We start from the raw sequence: 11,015 nt of genomic DNA, 5'->3' as shown, positions 1-11,015 counted from the left end.
ATCATGCCACTGTCTGGCTCTGCGGTGTCACCTCCGATGAGCACTGCCCAAGGAACAGTCCTAGAGCAGGAGGAGTATGTCTCATGCTTCATTCTGCGTTGAACGAGTCTTTACTGACTGAATAGATTTCGTTTGTCTCATTCTCAGGATGGAATCAACGAGCCCCTTGAGGCAGCCAGTGCGCGAGGTACAATCCGTAGGCGAGACAAGTCAAATTCAGCGGCTTCCTTGATCGCTTACGCACAATTGGCGACGTATCGGTTCAGCTGCAGCCAGTCGTTTGTGGTTCGTTTCGAGCGAGGACAGGCAAATATTATTGCGGAAGCATCACCTTCTCTCCTGTTAGAGGGAGAGGGCGGGGTTGGCGTTGATGAGGGTCACCGGGAAGTAAAGGTGTTGAGCCTGCGCCTGGCTGAGCCTTGTGTCGTCGATACTCCCAACGTTACTGCCAACAGCACTCAATGTGTCATTCGTGATCTCACGCAGGACAATCCTTCTGACAACCAGGAGATCCAGTTCTTCGCAGCGGTCCCGATTCATGATGCGAACAAAGATACTACTGGCGCTGTTTGTGTGGTAGACAAGACGCCACATCTGAATTTTGGAGACAGGGAGGTCGCAAGCATGCAGGAGATTGCTGACCTGGTTGCTTGTAACATCAAGGATAGGTCGGCTGAAGAGCACCACCTTCAAGCAGAGCGGCTCATCAATGGTCTGACCGCTTTCGTCAGCGGTCAGGTCGTCCCTGACCTAGAGCAAAGCTATCACTTCAAGAGACGGCCATCATACCTTCCTGGTATCGATGATCTTTCGCTCTCTGAGAAATGTAGCGTGGGCTCGCCACAATACACGCATCCTCAAACCCCGGGGACCCCGCCAAACCAGTTCTTCTCAAGAATCCACGGAAGGAGGAACTCGGTGACTGTTATCGAAGGAAGCACAGTATCCCACTCAATGTCGCTTTTGTTCTCCCGTGCTAGTGCTTTACTTCAGAAATGTATGGAGCTGGATGGCGTCCTTTTTCTGGACGCCACTCGAAGTAACGCTCGAAGGTTGGTCTCGCCTGACACTGCTCGTCATCAATCTAACGTCTCTAGCTCCTGCTCTCCTAGCATGAGTGACCTGGAAGTACTCTCCAAGGACGGCGATTCCTGCATCAACTCTCCGGGCCTATCCTCAGCCGGCCCTTGGCGAGAGAGGGTATGCGAGCCTTTGGGCTGGGCGTCATCGGGATCTGCAAATCGCTGTACCTCGCAATATTCGATCCCAGAAGGCTTGCTGCATGACTTGTTTGCCGCGTACCCAAAAGGCACCATCTTGAATACCAGCACCCTCGTTGGCTGTACTAGTCAGAAATGTGGTCATGGCACGGACGCAAAGGGATCGCGTCATCACGCGATCATCCTTCGTCTGGTACAAGACCTTCCAGAGGCCAGGTCACTCCTTTTTCTCCCAATGTGGAACTGGAATACATCGCGCTGGCTGGCTGGTGCCCTCTTGTGGACATGTGACAGTCAACGACCTTTTGAACAAAGCGATTTGTTCTATGTCAAGGCATACGGTGACGCAATTGTATCCGAAGCAGCTCAAATGGACTGGCAGGCGACGGAGAAGTCCAAATCAGATTTATTGTCATCTGTCAGCCATGAGCTAAGATCACCACTCCATGGCATGCTTGCCAGTGTAGAGCTGTTGCACACCACAGATCTTCAACCGGCTCAGCAGGATATGCTCACGATGATTGAAACCTGCGGCCTGACACTGATGGATACGTTGAATTATCTGTGAGTTGGCAGCTCCGCCGCAGGATCTCACTAACATCAATGAAGGCTGGATTTTACGAAAATCAACAATCTGACCAGTGCGGACGCAAAGAATGACGGGGATACTGAAACCTCTCTAGCCGATCTAGCATGCGAATTCGATTTGGACACTCTGGTAGAGGATGTGGCGGACACCCTGTATGCAGGTCATCGGTCCCTGATTAATGCTTCCCAAGTCGCCGGTCGGTACCTGCCTAGCGGGTCAACAGTGGGAATTAGATCTGCCAAGGGCACCGAGAGCGCCACGGAATCGAACGACTTATCAGTGATTGTGCGGGTTGAGCCAGGAAACTGGAAAGTGCGATCCATTCCTGGCGGATGGAGACGGATTGTCATGAACCTGCTGGGCAATGCATTCAAGTTCACCAAGTCTGGTTTCATTGAGGTCACCCTCGCCAGGAAGATTGAGAGAACTGGCGGCACGAAGAGGGTGTATGCTTATTTGACAATCACAGATACCGGATGTGGCATCTCTCCGGAGTACCTGGAGCACAAACTATTTCATCCATTTGCCCAGGAGAACATCCTGACGGAAGGGGTTGGCCTGGGGCTAAGTATCGTCGACCGACTAGTCACAAATGCGGGTGGCCAGATTGACGTGAAGAGTACCGTCGGTACTGGAACTCAATTCGAAGTGTACATCCCAGTTGAATTCGTCGATACGCTGGAGGAAGGTGCTTCTGAGCAAGAGCAGCCACAGAGCGTGTCAGCCTCTCGAGTTAGTCTGGTCGGCCTGAACGTGTTTTCCAGTATGAAGACGTCAAGCCGAAGGCTGAGTGTTGACACGAAGAGGAGGCTGTCAGTTCGCAGTGCACTGAGTAATGCAATCCTCAGCCAACCTGGCTGGACAGTCTCCTTTGCCGACACTTTGTCTCAAGCGAAGGGCGATATTGGTATTGTCGAGGAGAGCAGTCTTGCTGAGATGGCAGACCTAGAGCAAATAACTACAAACCTGAAGGCACTGATCATACTAGGACAGTATGGTAGTAGTCTATCAGTCGATCCTGTCACGAAAGAACTGGATGTGGTCTACGTTCCTCAACCGTAAGCAGCACCAAAGTCTGAGCAAGAGCGAAACTAACAGGATAGACTCACGCCTCGAAAAATCATCGGCGCCCTACATACACTTTCCAGCTTGCCCGAAGCATCGAAACAGATCGGTAGTGCCGATAGTACGCCACATCGTCAGCGCAGCTTATCGGAAGCTTTTGCCCTGGCCAAACAGACCGAGTCACCACCAGTGGTGGAGGAATCCGTAGACGAGTTCCGTGCCTCGACACCCAAGGCCTCAACAACGATCGATCGTCATGTCCTGATTGTGGACGATAATGACATCAACATCAAAATCTTGGCTACTTTTATGCGCCGCATCGGCTGCAGCTATGAGACAGCGAACAACGGACTCGTGGCGCTGGAGAAGTACCAGCAGGCCCAGCGCCAGTTCAACTATGTCCTGATGGGTAGGTTGCGTCCTTTGAGTTATGATCCAGCTAACAGCGATAGATATTTCAATGCCAGTTATGGACGGGATCATCTCCACAAGCAAGATTCGAGAGTACGAAGAGGAGAATTCCCTCCCCCGGGCTGCCATCATGGCTGTGACAGGAGTCGCGTCGGCGACAATGCAGCAACAGGCATTTGCCGCGGGGATCGATGATTATCTTGTGAAACCTCTTTCACTGCGTGATTTAAAACGAGTGATGAATATTGCATGATGACTTTACCAGCAATTGTACAAGTCATATACCACAGCTTCAATAAAAGTCTTGCCACTGATTCCACAATACACCAAGATAGGAACTTCCAACATATACTGCAATAGTATATGAATACTCAAAACAGCTAACAACCATGACTCCCCTCCGTCGCCGGGTCCGTACACCCATTAGGACACAGCTTTGCATGCCCCACATCCCCCGGATTCTTGCAGTGGAAAAGCACATTCTTCACGTCCGCAGTCTCCAGACCCTCCGCCTTGAGGACAGCCTCGAGGTCCGCCTCGGTGAAGCCTGCATCCACTGTCCATTAGTAACTGCCATCATTGAAGTGAACTAGGACAGGATACCCTTATCAGCAATGAGCGTAGTAGCGCAGTAATCGAAACTCGGCGTGCATGTTTTTGCGCCTAGAGCGGCGCCGGCCAGCGCGAGGAGGAAGGGGGTTGGTTTCATTTTGGGTTGTAGGTGTTTGTCTGAGAATGGGACGGTGAAGGGTATTTATGCGTTTGCCGTGCAGTAAGACATTGTATCTTGTCTCGGGTGAGGTATTTCCTGGACTGGAATGACTGGAATGTGGTCGGGTGGATGACGGCGCGTGGCATGTGGTTGTGCGTCATACGGGCTTCAGATGATTTGGATCTTGTGCGAGCTACAGAACAGAATGTGAATTCATCTGACTATGATGTACCTCTCTAAAGTTGAGGATGTGATTGGGGAGATGTTTTGTTGCAATATTTTCTGTGGTATGACCGTTCACGCCGGAGCGGGACTATTCTCATCATAGGTTTCCATCTCTCGAGGCAGTCTATTACCAAGACAAAGATTAATGCAACCGCAACGTAGCTAACCCCCCATCAACAACAACCTGCTCCCCCGTAGTGAAGCTCGCCTCGAACCCCAGAAACACCACAGCCCTAGCCACCTCCCCCGGCTCCGCAATCCTCCCCATCGGCGTGCTCTTCACCCCCTGCCCCTCAAACTCGGCCAATTCCTCCCTCGACGCCCCCACAACCCCCATCGTCGGCGTCCTCACAAATCCAGGCGACACGGCATTCACACGCACCTGCATACCCACCAACTCCGCCGCCAGCGTCTGCACAAACGAGTGCACCGCCGCCTTGGACGCGGAGTACACGCTCATCCCCGGAATCCCTATCTGATTCGCGACCGAGGTGGTAAAGACGATCGCGCCGCCGGGTGCGACCCTCGGCGCGAGTTTCTGCGCGACGAAGAACGCGCCGAAGACGTTTGTGTCGAAGGTGCGGCGGAAGGAGGCCTCCGAGACGTCTGCGAAGGGCTCAAGTGCGGCGTAGCCCGCGTTGATGAAGAGGAGGTCGAGGGTGCGGCCATCCCCGAAGAAGGACGAGGATGTCTCGACGAGGGTGTCGATCGATACTAACGAGGTGATGTCGCAGGGGATGACTTTGGCGGCGGGGCCGAGCTGGGCTTGCGCGGAGCGGATGGGGTCTGGGCTGCGGCCCGTGACGAGGACTTTGGCGCCTTGGGAGTGGAGGAGCTGGGCGGTTGCGAGGCCGATGCCGTGGCTGCCGCCGATGATGAGGGCTGTTTTGTTTGTGTAGGACATTGCAGATATTGCGCGGTGTGGTTGGTAGGCTGAGGGTGAGGGTCTTGACGATGAGTTGGGTTCTCGAGCATTTTGGGCTTTATATGCTTCTTCTCTATTCATTCGACTGTGAACAGCACAGCTTGCTGACAAATTCTGTATTTCTAATCATCGTTCCTAGAGATATACAATGCGTCGCGATATGAGATGGAGCTCGTATTCCTCCTTGGCTATTTGGCATTCTGCAGTTCTGTGAGTCAATCTCGCTCAAAGATACGGGCTATTATAAATCAGCGTAACATGTGGTCTGATAAATCAGTGAAGCAATCCATTCTGTGAAGAGATATGGTCCCATGTGATATTTGTTGGCTATGGGATGCTGCAACATGATGATGGATAAGAGTTGGACCACCACCCAGGATTGATCTGTCACTCCGCTTCTAAAGTAAGACAAGCGATGTTAACGTCCGTAAAATCCAGCCTGCTTAGCAATTAATAGACATCTAATGTCGTTTGCTCCAGATGTCCCACATACCGATACAATGTCAACGCGTTGGCGGAGTCAATAACCACATCTTCAGATGAGATATAGCCTGGAGAGTCTCATATTACGTACCTCAGAAGCGGTAGTACAGCAGGGTGAAGTCAGCGCGGAGTGTGACCGTGAACGACCAAGTCAATCCTAGTCGCGATCGTGGATCGCGGATATAGCATTCGTACATAGGCTACTATGTTGTTCTAATTGTGCTTACACCGTTGACACCCTTAGCAGTCTGCCCCTCTCTGCAACAGGTAATTCGTCAATTTCTGCTGTGCTGGGTGGCAGGCCACTACTCCTAAGGAAGTCAATCCGGGAATGAAATGTTAAGCTTGCGGCATCGGCACTATGGCAATGACAGGGGTGCCTGTTCATAGATCCGATACTAATTATGCAACAAGGCGCACTAATCCCATTTCGCCAAGGCTTCTCATTGAGTCTTGACAGCTATACCTAAGACAACACCCGACTCCGTTGCCGAGAAGAGACAGCGGTTTCCGACATCAGCGACGGAATTCAGGGAAGACATGATCAGCAAAGTGGGCCAGCTTGATCAAGCTTGTAGCTTCGAGATCTAGAGCTCTAGTACCGTCGAGAATTCTTCCCTGTGGTGGAGATCCTCTTATTAGTCCTAGGGCTTGATGAGAAATATATCCGACGCTCGGCATGCCGAATGTAACGGAAACTTGTGATTGGCGGAGAGCTCTAACAATGGGACCGGATTTGCGGATGTACGCCTCGGATCTATGGATTTACGGGTTAATCTGATACGCATGAAACTGACATTGTATAAATAGTTGGGTTGGAACGAGTTAGCTCTGGAGAGCTATTTCCATGGGCGAGGTGTTTTGTTTCAAAGGTTAAGCAGATCGGCAGAATGGACACGCCTTCATCCGGCACGATTGACCTCGAGCACGGCGATAGAGGGCTACGAAAGCGACTAACCCTCACGTTTCGGAATGTCAGTGTCCATGTTACAGCGCCAGATGCCGCCTTGGGGGATACACTTCTCTCCGTGGCTGATCCGCGGCAGTACCTTGGCTTCTTGAAAGGGAGTCGGCCAAAGAGGGTATGTCGAGGCTGTTGTTCCAAGGCAAATGCTAACGGAATAGACTATCCTGAAAGATGTCAGCGGGCAGGTCAAGCCAGGCGAGATGGTAAGTTGATCCCGATGCCGTGTTGACGCAACTAACCCGTCAGTTACTGGTCCTCGGTCGTCCCGGATCAGGATGTACCTCGCTTCTGCGCGTGCTTTCCAACGACCGCGAATCCTTTGACGAAGTAGTCGGCGAAACCCGATATGGAAGTATGGACCACGTCGCTGCGAGACGCTTCCGCCAGCAGATCATGTTCAACAACGAGGACGACGTGCATTTCCCCACGCTGACGGTCAACCGAACCATGAAGTTCGCCCTGCGGAATAAGGTGCCCCGGGAACGGCCAGATGGACAAGGATCGAAGGAGTTTGTGCAGGAGCAGCGGGACAATATCCTCACGGCGCTAGGAATTCCCCACACGACGAAGACACTGGTGGGAAACGAGTTTATCCGCGGTGTTTCTGGTGGTGAACGAAAGCGCGTGTCGCTCGCCGAGGTTATTGCCGGACAGAGCCCGATACAATTCTGGGATAACCCGACCAGGGGCCTCGACTCCAAGACGGCAGTTGAATTCGCTCGTCTGCTGCGCCGCGAGGCCGACATCAACCAGAAGACGATGGTTGCTACCATGTACCAGGCTGGCAATGGCATCTACAATGAATTCGACCAGGTTCTGGTTCTGGCAGATGGACGGGTGACCTACTACGGACCGCGCCAGCTGGCAAGGACCTACTTTGAGGATATGGGCTTCGTCTGCCCGAAGGGAGCCAATGTCGCTGATTTTCTTACCTCCGTGACGGTGCTCACTGAGCGCATTGTACGGCCCGGGATGGAGGACAAGGTTCCCAGCACCGCGGAGGAATTCGAGGCCCGCTACCGCCAGAGCGACATCTACCAGAAAGCAATGGAAGGATTCGACCCACCAGGGAAACTCACCCAGGAGGTGGACGAGCTGACGGCGGCTGTGGCCAGCGAGAAACGCAAGCGGCATCTCCCTCGGAGCCCAAGCGTGTACACTACGAGTCTGTGGGAGCAGATACAGGCGTGCACCATCCGCCAGTTCCAGATCATGGCCGGAGACAGACTGTCCCTCATCATCAAGGTGGTATCAGCCATCCTGCAGGCCCTGGTATGCGGAAGTCTATTCTACAACCTCAAAGATGACAGCTCGTCCATCTTCCTGCGCCCCGGTGCCCTCTTCTTCCCGGTTCTCTACTTCCTTCTCGAGTCCATGTCCGAAACGACCGCCTCGTTCATGGGCCGGCCCATCCTCTCCCGCCAGAAGCGGTTCGGATTCTACCGCCCGACGGCATTCTGCATCGCCAACGCCATCACCGATATCCCCGTGGTGCTGGTGCAAGTCTCTTGCTTCTGCATCATCCTATACTTCATGGCGGCGCTACAGATGGACGCCGGTCGGTTCTTCACCTATTGGATCATCGTCATCGCCAACACACTGTGCTTCATGCAGATGTTCCGCGCGATAGGCGCCCTCTGCAAGCGATTCGGCAATGCATCCAAGATCACCGGGCTGCTGTCGACCATTTTCTTCGTCTACGGGGGTAAGATCACCTCCCTTTTATAGGGACGTCACTAACGGCTTAGGCTACCTCATCCCATACGAGAAAATGCACGTCTGGTTCCGCTGGATCTTCTATCTCAATCCTGGCGCGTACGCCTTCGAGGCCCTCATGGCTAACGAGTTTGTCGGCAAGTCCTTGCAGTGCGTGCAGCCGGACTATATCCCCTACGGGTCTGGATATCCCAGCTCGGAATCGCCGTACAGGGGGTGCTCGATTCCTGGTAGCGAGGGCGACACGATACTAGGGGCGGCGTATATCCGCGCGCAGTACAATTACTCGTGGCATCATATCTGGCGGAGCTTCGGCGTCATCGTCGGCTTCTGGGTGTTCTTTATCGTTTTGACGGCGACGGGGCTCGAGCTGGTTAACAGCCAGGGCGGATCGTCTGTCCTGCTGTACAAGCGGGGGAGCCAGAAGACAAAATCGGAAGACACCCCGACCCTGGTGCAGGAGGCCGCACTGGCGTCGCACGTCAAGCAGTCGACCTTCACCTGGCATGACCTCGACTACCACGTCCCCTACCAAGGACAGAAGAAACAGCTCCTCGACAAGGTGTTTGGGTTCGTGAAGCCCGGGAACCTGGTTGCGCTGATGGGGTGTTCCGGTGCGGGAAAGACGACGTAAGTAATGTGCTGCCTCCATGAGTCAACGTAGCTAACGTGACAGGCTTCTTGATGTGCTGGCCCAACGCAAGGACAGCGGCGAGATCTACGGCTCGATTCTGATTGACGGCCAGCCGCAGGGAATCAGTTTCCAGCGCACGACGGGATACTGCGAACAGATGGACGTGCACGAGGCTACGGCCACGGTCCGGGAGGCTTTGGTCTTTTCGGCGCTGCTGCGCCAGCCGGCTCATGTTCCGCGCGAGGAGAAACTGGCGTACGTTGATCACATCATTGATCTCTTGGAGCTGCGCGATATCAGCGACGCGTTGATTGGAGGTAGGAGGTACGCTGCTAATACTGTCGACGCATGCTGACGCTGCGACAGTTCCCGGCGCCGGGTTGAGCATCGAACAGCGGAAGCGAGTCACGCTTGGCGTGGAACTCGTCGCCAAACCTAGCCTTCTGTGAGTGCGACAATCATGTGATAGAGCAATCTAAAGTTGTGGTCTCAGGCAAATCACTAACTGCAGCATTGCGTGCGCATTAGCTTTCTGGATGAACCTACCAGTGGCCTGGATGGGCAGTCCGCATACAACATCATCCGATTCCTGAGGAAACTCGTTGACGGCGGCCAGGCGGTGCTGTGCACGATCCACCAGCCCTCGGCCGTTCTCTTCGAGGCCTTCGACTCGCTCCTGCTGCTCGCGCGCGGCGGAAAGATGGCGTACTTTGGCGAAACGGGCAAAGACTCGCAGATCGTGCTGGACTATTTCGCTCGCCATGGAGCCCCGTGTCCTCCTGATGAGAATCCAGCAGAGCACATCGTCGAGGTGATCCAAGGCAACACCGACAAGCCCATCGACTGGGTGCAAGTGTGGAACGAGTCCGAGGAGAAACAGCGCGCGCTGGCCCAGCTGCAGACCCTCAACGCCCGCGGCAAAGCCGACGCGGACTACGTCGAAGACACGGCTGACTACGCGACGTCGAAATGGTTCCAGTTCACGATGGTGACGAGGCGGCTCATGGTGCAGCTGTGGCGGTCGCCGGACTACGTGTGGAACAAGATTATTCTGCATGTGTTTGCGGCGCTGTTCAGCGGCTTCACCTTCTGGAAGATCGGCGACGGCACGTTCGACCTGCAGCTGCGGCTGTTTGCCATTTTCAATTTCATTTTCGTGGCGCCGGGGTGCATCAACCAGATGCAGCCGTTCTTCTTGCATAACCGAGATATCTTCGAAGCTAGAGAGAAGAAGGTATCGTCGCATCCCTACTCCTTGACCCCGATTGTCAACAGTGCTAAAGTGCTATAGTCCAAAATCTACCACTGGCTCGCCTTCATCGGCGCGCAGACTGTCTCCGAGATCCCCTACCTAATTCTCTGCGCAACTCTCTACTTCGCCTGCTGGTACTTCACCGCGGGATTCCCCACCACGGCCAGCATCTCAGGACACATGTACCTGCAGATGATCTTCTACGAGTTCCTGTACACGTCGATCGGACAGGGGATCGCGGCGTACGCGCCCAACGAGTACTTCGCGGCGGTGATGAACCCCGTGCTGATTGGCGCGGGGCTGGTCAGCTTCTGCGGCGTGGTGGTGCCCTTCTCGCAGATGCAGCCGTTCTGGCGGGACTGGCTGTACTACCTCGATCCGTTCACGTATCTGGTTGGCGGGCTTCTGGATGAGGTTCTCTGGGATGTGGAGGTGCGCTGTGACCCGTCTGAGCTGGTGCGGTTTACTGCGCCGCTGGGGCAGACGTGTGGGGAGTACATGGCTGCGTTTCTGGCTGAGAGGCCGGGGTATCTGGTTGATGGGAATGCGACGGCTTGTGAGTTCTGTCAGTATTCGACTGGGGCGGACTATGCGCGGACGTTTAACCTGAAGGAGCGGTATTACTCTTGGAGAGATGTAAGTCTTTCCCTGTTCTGGATGGCAAGAGATACTGACGATGCAGACCGGGATTACGGCGCTGTTTTGCATTTCAAGCTATGCGATGGTGTTTTTGATGATGAAGTTGCGGAGCAAGAAGACCAAGAGTGCGCGGTCGGAGTAGACAACATTATAGACAATGTATATAGACTAGGTAAT

The 11,015-nt window shown here is 54.0% G+C and overlaps 4 protein-coding genes across 4 annotated transcripts; 2 read left to right on the top strand and 2 right to left on the bottom strand.

Moving 5' to 3' along the window:
• Positions 1-3: 3 nt before the first annotated feature.
• On the top strand, positions 4-3,538 carry NFIA_044480 (putative sensor histidine kinase/response regulator; the record flags this gene model as incomplete). Its single annotated transcript, XM_001267525.1, has 5 exons — positions 4-74; positions 126-1,784; positions 1,830-2,867; positions 2,913-3,283; positions 3,342-3,538. The coding sequence occupies 5 exons, from the start codon at positions 4-6 to the stop codon at positions 3,536-3,538; spliced, it is 3,336 nt and encodes a 1,111-aa protein (XP_001267526.1).
• A 127-nt stretch (positions 3,539-3,665) lies between these two features.
• Positions 3,666-3,994, bottom strand: NFIA_044470 (uncharacterized protein; the record flags this gene model as incomplete). Its single annotated transcript, XM_001267524.1, has 2 exons — positions 3,666-3,832; positions 3,889-3,994. 2 exons carry the CDS (start codon positions 3,992-3,994, stop codon positions 3,666-3,668), a joined length of 273 nt encoding a protein of 90 aa, XP_001267525.1.
• Positions 3,995-4,364: 370 nt separating this feature from the next.
• On the bottom strand, positions 4,365-5,126 carry NFIA_044460 (putative short chain dehydrogenase; the record flags this gene model as incomplete). Its single annotated transcript, XM_001267523.1, has 1 exon — positions 4,365-5,126. The coding sequence occupies one exon, from the start codon at positions 5,124-5,126 to the stop codon at positions 4,365-4,367; it is 762 nt and encodes a 253-aa protein (XP_001267524.1).
• A 1,394-nt stretch (positions 5,127-6,520) lies between these two features.
• Positions 6,521-10,980, top strand: NFIA_044450 (putative ABC multidrug transporter; the record flags this gene model as incomplete). Its single annotated transcript, XM_001267522.1, has 9 exons — positions 6,521-6,712; positions 6,756-6,800; positions 6,844-8,302; positions 8,346-8,943; positions 8,990-9,264; positions 9,314-9,392; positions 9,476-10,181; positions 10,239-10,835; positions 10,882-10,980. The coding sequence occupies 9 exons, from the start codon at positions 6,521-6,523 to the stop codon at positions 10,978-10,980; spliced, it is 4,050 nt and encodes a 1,349-aa protein (XP_001267523.1).
• Between the last annotated feature and the right edge of the window lie 35 nt (positions 10,981-11,015).

This window comes from Aspergillus fischeri, genomic scaffold, assembly GCF_000149645.3.
Source record: "Aspergillus fischeri NRRL 181 1099437636244 genomic scaffold, whole genome shotgun sequence".
Lineage (NCBI taxonomy): Eukaryota > Fungi > Ascomycota > Eurotiomycetes > Eurotiales > Aspergillaceae > Aspergillus > Aspergillus fischeri.
Note: the sequence above shows the minus strand (reverse complement) of the source record. Positions and strands in the feature narration are given on the sequence as shown.